Raw genomic sequence first — 19,064 nt, 5'->3', positions numbered from 1 at the left:
TCTCACCAAACTCCGCGCCCTTGCGCTCGCGGTGCCAAAAGGCGCCCGCCCCGATTGAAAAGGCGCAGTGCATGCCCGTCCGCGTCACTCCGCGGGCGGAGGACGCACGTCGGGGTGCGGCTCCCTGGCTGGCGCGCGGCTCGGGCTCTGTCACTCGCGCCCTGCGGAGGACCCGGCGCACCCGAGCGCCTGCCTGGCGGCGGCGGCAGCAATGCACACAGCAGCTCGCGCTCCGGCCACCAGCGTGAGTGCCGACTGCTGCATCCCGGCCGGCCTGCGCCTCGGGCCGGTGCCCGGAACCTTCAAGCTGGGCAAGTACCTGTCAGACCGCAGGGAACCCGGGCCCAAGAAAAAGGTATTAGCAATTCCGACCTCCGCCTCCAGCCTCTCGCCTCCCTTTGCCCTGGCCCTGGCAGGGGTAGATAGGGCAAGTGGAGGAAAGGGGTGATTGAGTCGTTACCTGCCAATTCTGCCAGGTGGCCGGGGGGTACTCCGGTAACTCCCCACAAGTCGCATTAAGTGAGAGCTGGACGGGGGCCGAGCTGAGGGGAAAGGACGCGGCTCAGAGGGGACAGCCCCCGGGTGGGGTGCATGGGACTCTTAACGCGCCGGGACCACTGAGAACCCGCGGTTTCCCCGGAGCTAAGGGTTTCGTTCGCAGAGGCGTGGCGGGCCCCGGCCTCTCTGCCAACGTGCCTTTTCTCTGTTACACAACACGCAGGGCGTTGAAGACTTTTCTTACCTTCTTCCCTGTAACGCGCTAATTTAAAGCTTACATTTACCTTAATTGAATTTCATGTGTTGGGAAAAAAACAATCCTTGGGAAACCCTCAGTTCCTAGATACCCCCCTCTTCGGTTCCCCCCGCCCCCCGCGGATGTCTGCTGGAGGGTTGGGGTAAATGGAGAGAGGGTGAGACAGGTGGTGGCTCCGACTGGGGCTTCGAGGGCGAGGAGCGCCCACCCGCGTGGGGCACCGGGTCCGCACGCCTGCAGCCGGGCTCTGAGAGTCCAGGGTCGCAACTGGGAGGCGTCGGGGCCAGCCCGCAAGCTCTGACTCCCGGAACAGCGGACAGACCCCTGATCGCAGCGGGGTTTTAAAGGCCCCCGCCCGCTCTGAGGCTTCTCAGCCGGCAAAGGTCGAACCACAGCGACCGGGAAAAGAAGGCAGGAGTCCGGTGGGGGCGGCGGAGGGAGGACCTGAGCTTTGCCTAGTTGCTGCCGAGAGCTTTCTTGTAAGAAATTGCTCGGGCGCCCAGCCAGTGGGACCCGCATCTGGCTCCTCACGTAATCATCCTCCCCGCCCCCCCCCATCCCGCGGTCTAGAGCCTTCTTCTTTAAAACGTGCTTTATTTATTTTTAAATGGCCGGCGGTCCTGCGGCCGCTTTGTGCACACACTTGTCACTGCGGGGCTTGTCCGCACCTCCGCACCTCGGTGCTGTGCAGCGAGTTTCGCGAGGCACGAGAGGGAGGTGGAGGAAACTCTGGGTTTTGGGGCTGACTTCGAAACGTCTCTCGCCTAGTATTCCGGCTGCTCTCAGGACCGCAGGAGCGAGAACTAGGGTGGGGGTGGGGATGGGGAACGTCTAGGTACAAGATGCCCCCAATCGCTCATGGAGGATGCTCTCGCCCTTGGTATTGCCAAGGTAGGGCGAGAGGGGGAACTGTTATACTAGCCAGCCTCTTCTCCCTCCCTCAAGCAAGGGTCCTAGGAATTACCTTCCTCCCAGCAGCCCACAGCTGTCTGGCCAAAGGGAACACAACCATTTTCCTGAGTCGGGTGGGGTGTTGGATAAACTTTTCCTCTGGGTTGTGGGCCTGGCCGTGGCGCGGGGAAGAACGACCACTGCTTGTGTTGCAGGTGCGCATGGTGAGAGGGGAGCTGGTGGACGAGTCGGGGGGCTCTCCTCTGGAATGGATAGGGTTAATCCGGGCAGCCAGGAACCCCCAGGAACAGACTCTCGAAGCTATTGCAGACTTACCCGGAGGACAGGTACCGTGGGCTTCCCCCCACTGCCAATTCTACCTACCTAACCGTTACTGAGGTGGCCGCCAATATCAAGAGCCAAGCGCTTTTGCTGGAGGTCTCATTTAAACGTCCCTGTAAAGCAGATACTATTATTTTCCCCATTTGAAGAATGAGGAAAATGAGGTTCAGAGAGATCCAGTAGATTTTCCAGGGTCACACAGCGTCAGAACGCGCATTCCAACCTTTCCTTTTGGTTGTGGCTAGACCGATTACCCAGGAAATGACAGCGAGCTGTTCTGCTCCTTGTGTCCCAGATTTTCTACCGAGCGCTGCGAGACGTCCAGCCAGGGGAGGAGCTGACGGTGTGGTATTCCAACTCCTTAGCTCAGTGGTTCGACATCCCCACGATCGCAACTCCGACGCACGACGAAAAAGGTACCGGGTCCGGCGGGGCCTCCGGGCCGGCGCGGGTGGGTGAACGTCCAGCCCGTCTCCCGCCCTGGGACGCGACAGGGCCTTTCCCTCGAGCTGTGTAAAACTGAATTCAGCCTCCCTGTCTGTGTAGGCACAGAGGCGATGTCACCACTACCTCCTTAAAATCAACAGTAAAGGATAACAGCGACAATAACCTGCCTTGTGATGGCAGGGGAAAAAACATTTTTTTTTTTTTAAAGATCTATTTATTGAGAGAGAGAGAAAGTGGGGGGAGGGGCAGAGGGAGAGGAGAGAGCATCTCAACCAGACTCCCCGCTGAGCGTGGAGCCCCACATGGGGCTCCATCTCACCACCTTGAGATCTTGACCTGAGCCGAAACCAGGAGACCAGGGCTTAACCTACTGAGCCACGCAGGCGCCCCCCCAAAATTCTTTATGAACTTCATGGGGGTCATCTTTTCCTATTACATACCCAGAGACAATTATTTACTCAATTAAGAATCAATAAAGAAGCCTTAACATATTATTAATCATATCATGAGCTCCAAAAAACAAAACTCAAACCTAGAATGTTTCAGAAGGTGGAGGGGCTTCTCTTCACTGGTTTGAAGGAGAGTAATGTGTTTCTACCGCATTGTAGAAGCATTACGGTACTTACAGCTGGTCAGTTGGCAGGTACTGAGGCCCTTCCGTTTAAATGGTATTTATTCATTTCCCCCTCCCTACTTAAATTGAATCTGGGATGTATCCCAGTTTCTTCTCAGATGTATTTGATCCCTTCCAAAGCCAAGAGTGGATTTATGCAAATTAAGGGGCAGTAACTAAAGAGAAGAATATTTTCAAACCTTCCCTAGAACACTGAAGAACATTTTCTGTGAAAGAAAGCTGGGAGGTGCTAAAATAGTTAAGATCTTGAGACCTCCCTTTTAATTCACAAAGCTTCCAAAAACTTTTTCCTTGACAATTGTTTTAGTTTGCAATTTCTTCTAAAGACACAGTTAATGTTAAAGTGAACACAACGAATGCTGTGAAATATTTTAATATGCTCTCCTTCTGAATTGCCTGCTCAAGTCTCATCCTTTTAGAAATAGGGTTAAATAAATTAATACAAATGTGAGCTTTAAGAAACACTTCATGAATAAGACAGAATGAAGTTTATTCAGAACGATGAATCACTTCACTTCAAAGTATCACTATCTTGTGGGTAGATTTGTATGTACAGTATTCATAAAACATTATCCTAAAGTAGTTTGTTCCTTGTATCACACTATATTAAATTCTCTTGTCAACTTCTTCCAGTAAAAGAGAAACATGATAAAAGCCCCGTAGTGGAGAACTCTCAAATCCGCCACTACAGGACAATTCTAACAGCTGCTGACCTTTAGGGGCCAGACATTTCTACACAGAACACCCCTCCTTAGGCACTCTCAAATAGTACAAAAGCAACTTGTTTGAGTGGTGGTCCTTGTGTTTTCATTTCAGCCAACTGAGCTTATAAACAGATGTCGGAATAGACACCATTTTCCTTTTGGGAATGTACGGGGCTATTTTGAACCCTGACTTCCCCACCTTTGATATGCTTGAAATCTTGGCAACCTCAGGGTTGCACCAAGGAGAAGAGGCAAAGTCACTTATGAAGTGAAGGATTTCAGAGTCCAGAGAACATGTCAGTTGGTTAGGATAAACTGAAAAAGGAGCATATTGAAACAGAGAACACATTTGCTTAACTCTTGAAAAGAGAAAGAAATAAGTAGGGATGGCCGCTATTCTTCCAATATTGACTAACTCCAGTGGATTTAGATTCCATGATAAGCTTAAGGAAAGTACGGACCTTTTGTTTTAGGGATAAAGCTTACTTGGCTTTGCAATTGACTAGAGTCATTCTGGGGCAGCCTCTGAAAACTCCTTTAAAAAGGGGGTGATGAGAGGAAGGTTCGGAGAAGGGAGGTTATTTAAGATATTAAATCAATATACCCACTAAGAGAACCCAGGAAATCTCTCTCTTTTTTTTTTACAAGGTAACATAAATAATGAAATGATTTTATCTAAGTCTTCCATAAACAATTAGCATAGGTTCTCAGAGGCAAATCCTCTTTCCCACCCCCCTTTTGCTTTCCGCTCTACCTTGGCTTCAGCTGAAATAAACAGATCCTTACTTGAACTTCCGTCTTAGTTATCTAGGGGGACTACTTGCTTTATGCAAAGCCAAAAGTAAAATACATGAAGGGAAGAAGATCTGGAATTTCTTTCAGTTGTTTTTGTAGTGATGTTTCAGAAGTTTGAGCTGCTTGTGTACAAGGGGGGAGGGAATTTAACTTTTCCACTAAATTTAATAAGACAGACCTATTTGGAGTACTTAACTAACTTCTTTCTCACAGACATCCTTCAGTATTATCAATCAACCGTAACATTAAAAAAGAAACCCACTGCAAGATCACTGTTCTGTGTCCAGATATAACAAGACCTTTTAAAGTGAAAATTAACTTCCGCCATGTGATCAAGATCTGTTTCATACATGTGTCTCTTGATTGTGTTCCCAGACCCTGGCAAAATTAAAAAAAAAAAACTAATGTCAATAATATTAAATACGAAAAAAGACTTGACACCAAAAACATGTATACAGTTCCTGGTAGAGAACTGTACACTTATTAAAAGCTGAGTACCTCCATATATCTCTATATATTCATGTATTTCATAAAAAATAAACTATCTTTCCCAAGGACTTTATTATATTAAGCCTGGATTCGTGGAGCTATCTAGGAGTTAATTAATTACTCCAGGTAGAACAACTGACAAGATAATGCAACATCATCCTTCAGTTTTTAGAATATCAGGACATAGGGCTTTTTCTTTTCTCTCACCAAATTAAATGGGGTTAAAGAGGAAATAAAGATACAAATAATTTTGAAGAATAGCAGATCATAGTCCCTATGTGGTCCTTCAGTTGGTCACGCTCCAGGAAAACCTCAGGCAAAATGTTTAAGGCTGGGAGGGGGTGGGAAGGGTGGGTAGTGGACATAAAAGGCATTGTTCTGTGAAAAGGAATGATTACATATGGCCCATACATATAAGATATTGTCTCGCCTGGTAATGAGGCGCTCACGACCATTAGATTGGTCTTTGTTCAGTTTATCCAAACTCCTTGACATACGCCACCTATTCTGCAAACGCCAACAGATGGGCCCGGGCACAGCACAGCCTCAACACTTGATTTAAAGCAACAGCTGCTCTCTGTTCTGGTCTCTTCCCCGGCCAGTCTGCCCAAGCGCTGCCCTCCCAACGAAGATTTGCTCGGATTGCCCGGAGGAAGTCTTCGTTGGAAAGGCACAGGTCACCCCTTTGGCCTCTGAGTAATCCCAATGGATGGATATGGTGACAAAGTTGGCCATTTGGGGCTTCTCAGGGTCCTTGCTGCGGTGGGGCTACCGAACTAACTCACTTATTCGCTGGACCCAAGAATACTCCTGTTCCTCCTCATACCGCTGATCAAAATCTGGGCTTTGCCTTGGGTGCGCTTTCTTTCTCTCTTGCTTTTTCGCCTCTCACGGGGTCGCTTTCCTACTTTTTGTCGCCCAGGGGAGGAGCGCTACATTTGCTGGTACTGCTGGAGGACGTTTAGATACCCCAACAGCCTTAAGGCCCACCTACGTTTCCACTGCGTGCTCAGCAGCGGCGGGGGCCGAGCCTATCTGCACCACGAGCACGGGGCTCGCCAAGGCGCTGCCCCGGCCGCGGATGGCCTTCACTTCTCTCCGAAACCCCCGGCGCCTGACTTTGCCGCGGCCGCCCCCGCTGGCACTCTGCGGTCCCACCCGCAGGCCCCGCCGCCCCTCCAGGCCTGCGGAGCGCGGGAGAGCATTAAGCGCGAGGCCTCCTCTGCGCCCTCCGCCGCTTCGCCGCCCCCGGCCAAGTGGGGGCAGTCCAAGAAGGGCAAGGAGCAGCCGGACCGCGCCCTAGACATGAGCGGGGCCGCCCGGGGACACGGCCACTTCCTCGGCATCGTGGGCGGCTCCCCAGCGGGGGGCGGCGGCCTGGCCTTCTACCCCGGAGTGCGCTCGGCTTTCAAGCCTGCCGGCTTGGCCAGGGCGGCCGCGGCCGCACACGGCGACCCCTACCGGGAGGAGGGCGGCGGCAAACCCGGGTCCGGCCTGGCCTTAGGCAGGCTGCTGGGCGGGGGCCGGGCGGGCGGCCGCCCGGGAAGCGGGGAGAACCCCGCGGCGGGCAGCACGGGCCACCACCATCACCACCACGCGCACCACCACCATCACCACTCTAAGTGCCTGCTCGCGGGGGAGCCGCCGCCACCTCCTCCGCCTGGCCTACCCTGCTCGGGGGGCCTGCGCGGTTTCCCTCTGCTCCCTGGGCCCCCGGAAGAGGCGTCAGCCTTCAAGCATGTGGAGCGCGCCCACCCCGCCGCGGCTGCGCTGCCGGGAGCGCGTTTCGCCCAGCTGCCCTCTGCGACCGGGCTGCCCGTCGAGCGCTGCGCGCTGCCGGCCCTCGACGCGGGCGGGCTCAAAGCCTACCCCGGTGGCGAATGCAGCCACCTGCCTACCGTCATGCCGGCTTTTACCGTCTACAACGGGGAGCTACTCTACGGCTCACCGGCCGCCGCCGCTTATTACCCGCTCAAACTGCACTTCGGCGGGCTGCTCAAGTATCCAGAGTCCATCTCATACTTCAGCGGGCCTGCGGCGGCGGCGGCAGCGGCCGCTCTAAGCCCTGCAGAGCTGGGCTCGTTGGCTAGCATCGACCGAGAGATCGCTATGCACACGCAGCAGCTGTCGGAGATGGCGGCAGGGAAAAGCCGCGGCCGCCTGGACGCGGGGACGCTGCCACCGGCCGTCGTGGCAGCGGGTGGCCCTGGGGGTGGCGGCAGCGGAGGTGGCGGCGGCGGCAAGCCCAAGACCGGCCACCTGTGTCTCTACTGCGGCAAGCTGTACTCGCGCAAGTACGGGCTCAAGATTCACATGCGGACGCACACGGGCTACAAGCCGCTCAAGTGCAAAGTGTGCCTGCGGCCTTTCGGCGACCCCAGCAATCTGAACAAGCACATCCGGCTGCACGCTGAGGGCAACACCCCCTACCGCTGCGAGTTCTGCGGCAAGGTGCTGGTGCGCCGCCGGGACCTGGAACGCCACGTCAAGTCCCGCCACCCTGGACAAAACCTGCTCGCCAAGGCGGGCGAGGGTCCAGGCGCAGAGCCTGACTACCCCCCGGAACCTGGGGAGCCCAAGAGCGACAACGACAGCGATGTGGACGTCTGCTTCACGGACGACCAGAGCGACCCTGAGGCTGGAGGCGGCGGCGAGTGCGACTCGTAACGAGTCGTCCGGGGAGAGGGTGGGCTTGTGGGGCGTGGACAGAGATAAGAAGGTGGGGGTGCTTCTGTTTTGGGAGAAGAGAAGCTCCCCGAGATGAGAAGGATCCGGTTGACAAAACCGTTTTTATTTTGGTCGGGCGCCAGATTTGGAAGAGTGAGAGGTCCCGGGTCCGCTGCTTAAACTCGGAGCAAAGGTTTAGAAGTGGCTCAAAGAAACCTGGCCTTCTGCGCAGCCCGAGGGTGGCCGGTCCCGGCGCGTCCTAGACCCTTGGACTCCGCGGGTAGGCCCTCCCACGAAACGCCCAGGAGGTCCACTCTCAAGGTTTAAGATTGCATTAATGTGAACTTCACAGCGCCCTTGAGGGCGCCGATTTTAACTGCCATGTATTTTTAAATTGTTCTTTTCTGTGGAGGAAATTGTGCCTTTTGAAACGATTTTTTGTGTGTGTGTGTGTGTGTGTGTTTTACATTAGCATTTCACGAAATAGGCAAAACAGTAGTCACAGTTCGGTAGATGTGACATCCATACATTTGTTTCCATTTCATCTGTTCTTGGGTCAAAGACTACGCCTTCCCGCATTGGCTATATAGTGGTAGCAGGTGTACAAATTGGTCAAGTTGCAATTATTTATGAGAGTAATGACAAATGTAAAATATCTAAAGCATGAATCTAAAAGCACGCAGTATATAATTTTAAGGAAAATGTCTTATTTGGTAGAGCACAAATGTGATGTATGTTGTTTTACAATGAATGATGTACAGTTGATTCAGTATTTTGGTCTTGGTTCCAGTTTGTGCAATCTTTAATAAAAATAAAAATAAAAATAAAAATGAGTTTCTTCACTTAGCGATTTCAGTGGATCCTTTAAAGAAAGAGTTTAATTTGAAAACAATTTATGAGGAGACTCCATAATAAAATGAATCCTAGGACACTTGAAGACTTTGATTATTCATAAAATAAATGTTTAGTGTTTTAATAGGGAAATATACCATTTTCAATATGTGCAATTCACGGGCTCCCAGATAGCAGGCAAAGCAATTGTCTTCTGAAACCATTGTTAATTATGCTAAGAGTTTTCATGTTTAGGAAAGAATTAATGACCTTCAAGAAAAAAATGCATATTCCTCATTAACAAGAATTATAGAACTGTAGAATCACTATTTCTTGTTATATACCGTTTTGACAGGAGGATTTTCCTTGGGAAGCAAACAAGGGAAACTTGTGCAGTGCTTTTTATGATTCATACACTTTAGTATTCATTCAACAAATGCTAAAGGAGGTACTGGTCTACTGGTCTGTGAAGCTTTCTTTTCTGCATGCACTCTTTCCAATGATCTTGTGCTTTTTTAAGTGTCCGATTTGACGGATAAGAAAATATACACTTCAAGGTCACTGGGAGGCCCATAATGAGAAGGACAAAGTTATAAACAATGACTTTGTTTATGGGTATAAAAAATTAATGCTAGCTAATGGAAGACTCATAAAGGATATATTTCTGTGGGCTAAAATTGGAAAGCACCCTCTCCCCTTCCTATGCCACCCCCCAACCCCATATTTGGGGGAGGATTTCACTGAAGTTACCTAGAAGTAGAGGATTAGCTATCCCCTCCACTAAGGTCAGGTACCCTAAGAGCCCAGGTCTGTAGTGCTTGTCCCAGAGGTTGGTGGGAAGATTCTTTTTTTTTTCTATTCCAATTTTTTTTCTATCCATACATATATTTTTGTAAACTCTATGAATAGCCCTTTTGGTGGGAAGATTCTTGTAGGCCACCAAAGGGTCTGGATATGATCCTGATGATTTAACTCAGTTAAAAATGACTTTTATTTTCTGAGTCCTGAGTACTGCAACAGTCTCCACCCTGCTGTCTCCCAGTTGGGAACATGGCCTCAGTCACTGGGTGGCTGCGGGGACTTTTTCTAACACATCACAGCAAGAGGCATGGGTGGAGGGAGGGAGAGGACACCTGACTTCTATAGGGGATGATCATCAAAAAGACTTTTTCCCATGAGAAAATTTATGGAGGCAATTTTAGGTTTTTAGCATCAGCTGACCAGAAAATGTTTTGCTTTGTGAAAGAAAGCCCAAATATGTGTGTGTGTGTGTGTGTGTGTGTGTGTGTGTGTGTGTATTAACATGTATATATGGGTGACAATGAAACTACCATTTATTGAGGGCCTACTCTATACCAAATCCTTGTGCTATTTGCAATTCTTTCCTCCCTGCAGAAGATGACCATGGGCTTGGCCCACTAGTTTCTGTGATGCCCTGATACACAGAACTGGAAGTGAACTCAAGCATCTTCCTGTTCAGCTTGCTCTAAGGCACCCAGGACTTACATCTCATTGCCTATATAGTATCATAGTCCTGCCCTTCGAAGCAATTATTGCTTGAAACAAAATCCAACCTTATAAATATTGGAAAACTTTCCTGCAATCAGACTGTGTAAGTCCTCAGGGAAAGTGAGAAAGTCTGCCTAGATTTAAAACGTGAAAAGTTTTATCCACTGTAAAAGTTTCCTTCTTTCATTACCTAGCTCACTACTAAGTCTTACAACTTTTATTGTTTTAAAGAAATAAAAAGTTTGGTCAAAGGAAATATATTTAAAATTGATAAAGATTTAATAAAACAAACCCCCCCTAGCCTTCTTTTCCCCTTTGTAAATTGATATTGACTAGGTTATTAAAATAAATTTCAGTATAAAAAATGAAAGTTGAATATAGATTTAAAAGGTTCTTAATAGCAGACCATTTGTAATTCTCTATAGGTTGCCTCGAATAACCTGTATATTTGTTCATGGATGTGCACACTATCATATATAATGAATGTGATTATTTTAATGGTGAAGTCAAATCAGTGATGTACAATCAGTAACATTAATACTACTTATTTAAATGGCTCAGTTGAATTAGTGTTTCTCAGATGACTTCTTTTCGTCTCCAGTCCCTTTGTCTCCCATTCCCAGACTCCAATCCTTGATCCTTCTCAAGGATCAAGCACAATTTATTAAAAAGATGAACTAACTTTGAGGGTTATGCTAAAGCCACTGGAAGTTTCTAAGATTTTAACTAAATATTTTGTACCAAGAGATTAAAAACATGATAGCAGGATTTATGTATTTTAGAAGTAAAAGTATCTAGGTTGTTTGGGCCTTAGTTAATTTGGACATTAAAATGTTTTGCTAACCTAAATAAATCAGACACGTGTTCTAGGCTTGCCTCTACCACTTACTTACTTGGTATTTTGGGCCAGTCTCTCTACTGCCTCAATTTCCTCATCTGTTAAACAGGTTGAAATAAGCAACAGGGAGGTTGTGAGGATTGAATGAGTTAATGCAGGTAAACTGCTTAGAATAAAGCCTGATGCTTTGTAGGCTCTCAGACAATATTAAAATAACCTTAGTAATTCTGTGGTTTCATTTTGAAGACATCAACCAACGAGATAAGGGTTGACGCCCTTTTACAAACATTAGCATTTCGTTCTCTCCTTGGCTCACTTCTAGCCCCGGACAAATTAGCCCCAACTTCAGTAAATAAAGGCCTTTCACGCTTTTGCCAAAGAGAAACTTCGTCAGACCCCTTATCAAGTCATCTTTCCTTTTAAGCTCAGACATCAACCTGTGCAAGCGCCTCATAGCGGTTAAGTGAACAGGAAGAATGCGTTTCGTCTGTTTTCACTAATTTTTGAAAAGCACGTCCGTGCGGTGAGTTTAAGCAGAAGCCTGCGGAGGAGGTGAGCGCGAGTACGTCTCTCCTCCTGGGTCGAGCAGAGAGCGGAACACACAGAAAGAGCTGCAATTCCTCAACATTCTACTATGGGGAAAGTTCATTCCCTGTCTAGACTCTGAGGGAAGGAGGTGAGTGGCGGCGGGGTCCAGGTTAGAACTGCACGTCAGGGGAGCGGAAGGAGCGTGTGGTCGTATCGGTGCTGGGCAGCCAGAGACGTGAGGGCAGTGATTGGTTGCTCTCCTTTAGCCTGGACGCTCCCATTGGCTCATTCCTTGGAGCCAGGGATGCTATTGGTGGCAGGCTGGCCTCGCGCGAAGGTTTGCCTCCCAGGAGGCCCTGGCCCACTGGCGGTGTGGCGGCCTGAGTGGGTGCCGCAGCGTCGGGTAGTGAGTGTGCGGCTCTTGCAGCTCACGGCTTCGCTCTCCCTGGGAACAGGGGGTTTCGGGTTCTGGGTTGGGGCAGAGGTGTGGGAGTCTCGCTACGTTTAGCTGTAGTGTCTGGGAGCCCCGGAGGGGCAAGGAAAGCGGTACCCGCCTCCCCCTTCCCCCTTGCAGCGCCCAGTGGAAGGCCGAGGGAGTTCCTGGCGCCTAACTAGTCCTTGTTTAAGTGCTCCTGCCCTGCTGTGGCGGGGAGCTGCGGCACCAGCGCTGCGGCGCCCTCGCCATCTGCTGCCTCCCCAAAGGGAAGGGGGCATAGGCGCTGGCGCCGTCGGGAGATCAGACTTGACCCTTGGCCACCCAGGTGTGAGTTGTGAAGGGGAGGACTCAACAGACGGCGGGGCCAACGTGTTTAGTTCCAGAAGGAGCGTGGCGCTCGCTCTGGGCTGGGTGACCTTCCTACAAAAGATGAAAGGAGCGCTGCTGTCATCTGGGACTGTAGTTTAATTCAAATTAGGTGTAACCAGTTGTACGACAACTTGTTAAAGCCTTTGGCTTGAGAACCGTCCCAGGGCCCTTAAAGGGACAGAGGTTGGGTGGACTATATCTATGCGTGTAAATCCTTTAAGGACACTGATTTTATTTCAAGTGCAATATGTTTTCATTGTTTAAATTTTAGCATTTCATGTAAGTAGATAACTGAAGCACAATTTATTAAAAAGATGAACGTGATAGCATAAAAGACAGATTTTTGCAATTAGAATTAAACAGATTGAGGAACATTTTCCTGTAGAGTGAGGAAACTTTATTGAAAATGAAATATATTGGATATCCAAATATGATACTCATATATTTTTTTCTATCCACATATGTATTTGCATACTTTGATATTTGTTTAAAAATTTTTTTTAGATTTTTTTTATTTATTTGACAGAGAGAGACACAGCTAGAGAGGAAACACAAGCAGGGGGGAGTGGGAGAGGGAGAAGCAGGCTTCTCGCGGAGCAGGGAGCCCGATGCGGGGCTCATCCCAGGACCCTGGGACAATAACCTGAGCAGAAGGCAGACGCTTAACCGACTGAGCCACCCAGGCGCCCCTGCATACTTTGGTATTGTAGGAAATGGCTACAAATACACATTTCCTATTCTTAACGTTGGCAATATCATAATGTTCCTGTGAGTTAAGTAGAGAATGATTTAACATCCGACGTTCCACGACAAGTTCTATTTGAATGGGAGACACTCAATTCCAGCAATTTGTGTAGAAAGCCTTAGTGGAAATGTCTTATGTGACAGGAAATATAGTGAAGAGAAATGCAATAGCAGATGACTTTACATAAGAACACAGTGAAGGGCGAAGATAGTTTTTTAATTTTTTTTTTTTTTTTGTAGATCCGTGACAACCGGCAGAAAGATAAGATTCTATACGCGCAACACTGAGCAGTTGATTCCTGAATTACCACCTTAAGGTAAATAGAGACATGACCAGGTCAGGTTTAAGCTCACTTGAGTGCATTGGACCATAGCAGAACACATCTGTGAGCAACAAAATGCTTTCAGGTATGCTGAAAGTCAATCCAATAAGAAATGAGTCAATGTAGGATGGCACATTTTTTAAGCTTGTTTGTGATTTTCAGCAAGCTGGAGAAAGAAATGCCTTAGCAGCCAAGAAGACATAGGGGAAAAAACGCACATTAGGGGATTTATAGGATAGGTTTTCTGAATTATTTAAAGCCAAATTGCTGAAATGTGGTCTCAGATACCGCTTTGGCCATTTATATGTGTTTGTACATATATTGTGCCCCATACTTGTTTCCCAAATCAATTTATGTATTTTTGGCTTGAATTGGTAGTTTGGGACTTCATGATATTCATATTGGCCAATATTTTCCTCACAAAGTGAGGAAAAAATAGCTTTGCCTTGAAGTTTCCTGGACAGCATTTCATTAAACTTTCATTATCTCATTTAATTTTTATAATAACCTATTTTCCAGATAAGGGAAATGAGGTTTGTGTTGCACAGCTAGCTAGAAATATTCCCAGGATTCATCCCTAGACCTGTTGACTTCATAGCCTCATTCTCAACATGCTGTATGTCCTCTTTAAAGCACTGTCATCTGACTGACATAGGAGGTGTCCAGAAATTCAGTAACTGGATCTAGTGAATGTTTCACAGGACAAAGGTGAGGTGAGCTGAAAGATTGATGGGTTCTCAGACTTTTCCAGCTGGAACCAGAGTTAAATTAGAGACCATCTTTGGCTTGTGTGAACTTTTTAAAAAGATTTTTATTTATTTATTTGACAGAGAGAGACACAGCTAGGGAGGGAACACAAGCAGGGGGAGTGGGAGAGGGAGAAGCAGGTTCCCGGCTGAGCAGGGAGCCCGATGTGGGGCTCGATCCCAGGACCCTGGGACCATGACCTGAGCCGAAGGCAGACGCTTAACGACTGAGCCACCTAGGCACCCCGGCTTGTATGTACTTGAAATTATTTGAATTCTGGTAAATTCCTGTAAGGCTGGGTTCAGTTCAGTGTAGCTTGACTTGGTTTTATTAAACACAAAGATGTGTGTATAGGGGTTAGTCTAGAGTGGTCCACCTGTGTTCCTCCTGACCCTAGGAAGAAAGGTATGGTAGTTGGATTCTGTTGAGAACTTCAGGACTTACTGGGCCCACTATTCCCCAGTTAGGACCTAAAAAGTTTCCCAGGCTTCTAGCACCCCTTGGGGATTGATCACCAGTGGTATAGTTGTCAGTTTTCAAACTCCTTTCTCATGTAGCAGGCTGGCTTCCTGGGAGTCTGGGCCAGGCAAGGTGCAGGGGTGGGGCTGGGTTGGCCTGAAGCTGCTCTGCTGATGGTGGACCTGAGGGTGATCAGAAAGAGAGAAATACAGGACCCAAATCAAAATAGAATGCCAGGCACATTATCTTATGGAAAGAGCCAGGCTGAGGCAGAATCCCAGTAGTTACAAGGTAGCAGGAATGAAATCAACCTAGAACAGGAAGGTTGGGATAGAATGAAGGAGGTAGAGAGGGAGTGAGAGCTTCAACAGCTGAGGCCTGGAGATAGGCATTTTTTTAATAAGTTAATTTTGTTTTTTTAAAAAAGGTAATATGTTCATATGTTCAAAGATAATAACTGTATAAATAAGTTTATATTTAGGAGTCTTAATTTCTCATTTCCGTACACTCTTGTCCACCCAGAGATAATTGCTGGGGGTAGATTAATTGCGAAGCTCACTGTCATGAGTTCCTTCCAGGGCCTGCACCTAATTTTTTTCTTCTTTTTCTTAAAGTGATTTCCCCAAATTCTAGGAGTTTCAGAACCTACAAAATCTGGATCTGTACTTTGTAACCAGTTATTTTAGTTTCTTTTTGTTAAGTATAAACACGCAAGAATGGATATGCTTAAGCTGAAGATTTTTTTCCCGTATCTTGTGTTTTAATTTTTTTTAAATCATAGGGATGCCTGGGTGGCTCAGTCAGTTGGGTGTCTGCCTTTGGCTCAGGTCATGATCTCAGGGTCCTGGGATCAAGCTGTGCATCAGGCTCTCTGCTCAGCGGGGAGCCTGCTTCTCCCTCTCCCCCTTCTTGTGTTCCCTCTCTCACTGTCTCTCTCTCTCTCTGTCAAATAAATAAATAAAATCTTAAAAAATTTTTTTAAAAAATCATATACTCTGAAGGCCTTTGCAGAGCAGCCCCAAAAGAGCTTCCTCATTCTTTTTTTCTTTTACAGCTGCATAATATTCTATCATGTAGACAAACATAGGTTATTTAACCAATTCTTCTGTTGGGTTATTTTCTATAAAGAATGCTTCAATGAAAAGCTTGTGCTAAGTGATTTTGTAGGTGAGGTGCAGGTATTTTGTAGGTGGGGTGCATGTGGGGAAGTGGTTAGTGAAGACTCTGAGCTGACCAGCATCGTGTCAGAACCAGACCAACCTCTAGGAAATGGCTGATTGGCTGACTGCTCAACTAATTCTTTTTGTGATTGCAAGCCTCAGTCACCCTTAGCTCTTGACCATATTCTGCAATAGGGAGACAAAACGCTGGGGGTCTCTATCCGTTCTTTTGTTCTCTTGGGAATTTGGCAGAGAATCCTTGGGAGATCTGAGCTATAGAACTGTACTTCTCCAGGTCAGACAACGTGGAAATCCTAATGTTAGGTCAACATGGAAAATGTGTGTTTGTATACACATGCATTTGAACTTTTTAAGTTCTCTCCTGTGAACATTACCATCAAATTTTGATTTCCCTGTGATGTGTATTATTTAAAAGTACTTTATGTAAAACCATCTTTGGGATTATAATTCAGACCTGTAACTGGATGACTGGAGTATGGGCCTATGGTATACAGAGCATAATCCACAGCAGCTGTAGAATAGTGGCAAGCACTCCAGTAGGGAAACAAACGAATGCAAATGAGATGCACTTGGCCATGGAACAAAGATGAAAATGACATTCACTTGTAAATGAGTTTTCTGTGTTTGATGTAAACAGAATGACATGTATTTTGCAGGAAGACCTCCATGACCTTAGGATAGTTGTTGAATTCATTACATGGGGTTGCACATGTTTCTGACATTTTATCATTATTAGTGTATCTCATGATCTAACCATCTCTAGGCTTTTATTTAGAAGCATTTCCATGATCTTCTGTCCTTGGAAATGGTCTCAGAGGTAAGGTGAGATGCTCATCACTGACGGCTTAAGTGCTCTGCAATAAAACTTGAATCTGGCACCCTACACTTAGATAAGGGCACAGCTGATCTGATAGAGCTCAAGATCAAGAGAAAAAACATCAACTTCTCAGCTTTGCCTTCCACTGCTAGCTGTGGGTCCCCAGCCTGGCTATTTGCTTACACATTAGACTTGATGATTGATGTGTAGCTTTGCTTTCTAAGCTTTATTCATCTTTCAGTCCCCTTTAAAATGATCACGATAGGGGTGCCTGGGTAGCTCAGTGGGTTAAGCGGCTGCCTTCGGTTCAGGTCATGATCCCAGGGTCCTGGGATTGAGCCCCACATCCGGCTCCCTGCTCAGTGGAAAGCCTGCTTCTCCCTCTCCCTCTGCCTGCCTCTCTGCCTACTTGTGCTCTCTCTCTGTCTCTCTCTGTCAAATAAATAAATTAAATCTTTAAAAAAATAAAAAAAATAAAATGATCACGATAGTCTCAAGCTGCTCATGGTCCAGTGAGAGAGGCAAACACAGAAAGGGAAACTGAGAGCATAATGTGCTGGGTATGATGATGGAGAGAAGCACAGAGGAAAGGCACTTCGTGAATCAGAGAGAGGAGAGGGAGAGTAGGGAAGAAGTTAAATAGGGAAAGACTTAAAGGAGTTAAATAGGGAGGTGATAGCTGCACTGTCTTAAAAGATGGATAGGAATCATCTAGGTCAAGGGTAAAGAGAGATGGAAGGACATTTCCAGGAGACAGAAGAGTATGAATGACGAAACTGAGTAGAGAAGCAGCAGGCAGAAGTAGAGCAGCAGCAGAGTGAGAGAAATTCTAGGCAGTGCAGTGTGGCTGGTCGGCAGAGTGGCAGGCAGGCAGTACTGCTGAGAGTTGAGGATCCATCTGTGAGGAAGTGTGGTGCAGTGGTTAAGAGAGTATATGGGCTTGGGAATTAGGCAGAGCCAAGTTTGCATCCTGGCTCTGCATCCTCTTAGCCATGGAAACTTGGCTGAATTACTTAACCTCTATATACATCAAGGTACTCATCTGTAAAATGGGAACAACAAGGGCATTATATTTAAAGGGTTTTTGTGAGGGTTAATTGAAGTTATGTTTGCAAAGGGCATAGCACAGGGTAAACATTCAAAGTGTGTTGGCTAATTGTTTTTGAGAGACTGGAGGGTTGTGCAGGGCCCATAAAGGGAGGGCCCCTGGAAGGGTTAAGCTGGTACTGACAGGCAGTTTGTATGGTAAGAGGACTGTTTTGGAGGGAGGGAGGCCAGTTAGGAGGCAGTGGTATTTAGCATTTCAGATGACAGATGGCAAGGGACAGTGGTCGTAGGGATGGATAGGAGAGAATAGAGTTAAATATGAGGTAACATCCATAGGATTTTGTGACTGAGTGGGGGAATGTGAGCAAGAATAAAGAGTCAAGTGTATTAATGACAAGACCATTACAAAGTGTTCAGGAGTATCCTACCGTGTCCATGGGCTATTGGCAAATGCACTTCATTTCAGGTCAGGATGATCTTAGAGGTGTTCTGTTTTGTTGAGAAATAGAACCTAAAAAAGAAAAAGTCTGATATGTTTAAATATATTAATAACAAAAGCTTATGTTAACGCCTCACATAAATAAAACTAAAGATAATTATAGCGTAAGGAAAATACTAACTTTGCCAATAACAGAAAGTAATAGCAATATATAAATAGCTCATATGGCACCTGGATGGCTCGGTCAGTAGAGCATGAGACTCTTGATCTTATGGTTGTGAGTTTGAGCCCCACATTGGGTGTAGAGATTACTTAAAAAAATAAATAAAATTAAAAAAATAAATAGCTCATTAAAATTTATGAGGAGGCTTCATGATTCCAGTAACTAAATGGCAGACAATAAGAATTAACCAAGTGACTGGTAAACAAAGGTGTGCAAACACGTTCTTTCTCATAGAAATGAAAGATAAGCACATTAAAATGTCCTTAAATATGAAAATTAGATAAAAATTCAAGATAATGCCAGTAATATTCCAAAATTGGTACAAGTACAGTTTGCTGATATCACTAAAGCCATTTGTCCAGCAATGTGGAAAAAATTTGCCAGGGCTATATATTAAATTCATGCTCAGAACTCACATTTCTGAGGATTTATTCTAGAGAAACAATTTAACAAAAGCATAAAGCTATATGCACATGGGTTTTCACTGCAGCATTAAGTCTTACAGCAAAGAAAGAAAGGAAAATTAAAAGACAGCAACCTAAGCACTCACAATTGAGGCATGGTTATTTAGGGAACATCAATATTATGGTATATTATGAAGCAATGTTAAAAATAATTACTAAGATAAAACAGTGAAAAAGTCTTTGTGAAAATATTAAGTGAGAAAACCTGAATAAAAATGGTTGTCCATTATGATTGCAGTTACTGAAGCATATGTATTTGTGTAAAGACTGGAAAGTAATATGCAGAGCAAGAAAGTCTTTGTGCAGTGCTTAAACATATTCTCATGTGCACTACATTGTCTGATTTTACGTTAGCAAGTGTAACTCTGTGGCATTATTTAGTAATT

The 19,064-nt window shown here is 46.5% G+C and overlaps 1 protein-coding gene across 1 annotated transcript; it reads left to right on the top strand.

The window, feature by feature from the left end:
• The first annotated feature begins 211 nt into the window (after positions 1 to 211).
• Positions 212 to 8,396, top strand: PRDM13 (PR/SET domain 13). The gene is made up of 4 exons (XM_027601786.1): positions 212 to 355; positions 1,861 to 1,992; positions 2,283 to 2,403; positions 5,979 to 8,396. The coding sequence occupies exons 1-4, from the start codon at positions 212 to 214 to the stop codon at positions 7,721 to 7,723; spliced, it is 2,142 nt and encodes a 713-aa protein (XP_027457587.1). The 3' UTR covers positions 7,724 to 8,396.
• Positions 8,397 to 19,064: the final 10,668 nt, after the last annotated feature.

This window comes from Zalophus californianus, chromosome 7 (assembly GCF_009762305.2).
Source record: "Zalophus californianus isolate mZalCal1 chromosome 7, mZalCal1.pri.v2, whole genome shotgun sequence".
In the NCBI taxonomy this organism is placed as follows: domain Eukaryota; kingdom Metazoa; phylum Chordata; class Mammalia; order Carnivora; family Otariidae; genus Zalophus; species Zalophus californianus.
Note: the sequence above shows the minus strand (reverse complement) of the source record. Positions and strands in the feature narration are given on the sequence as shown.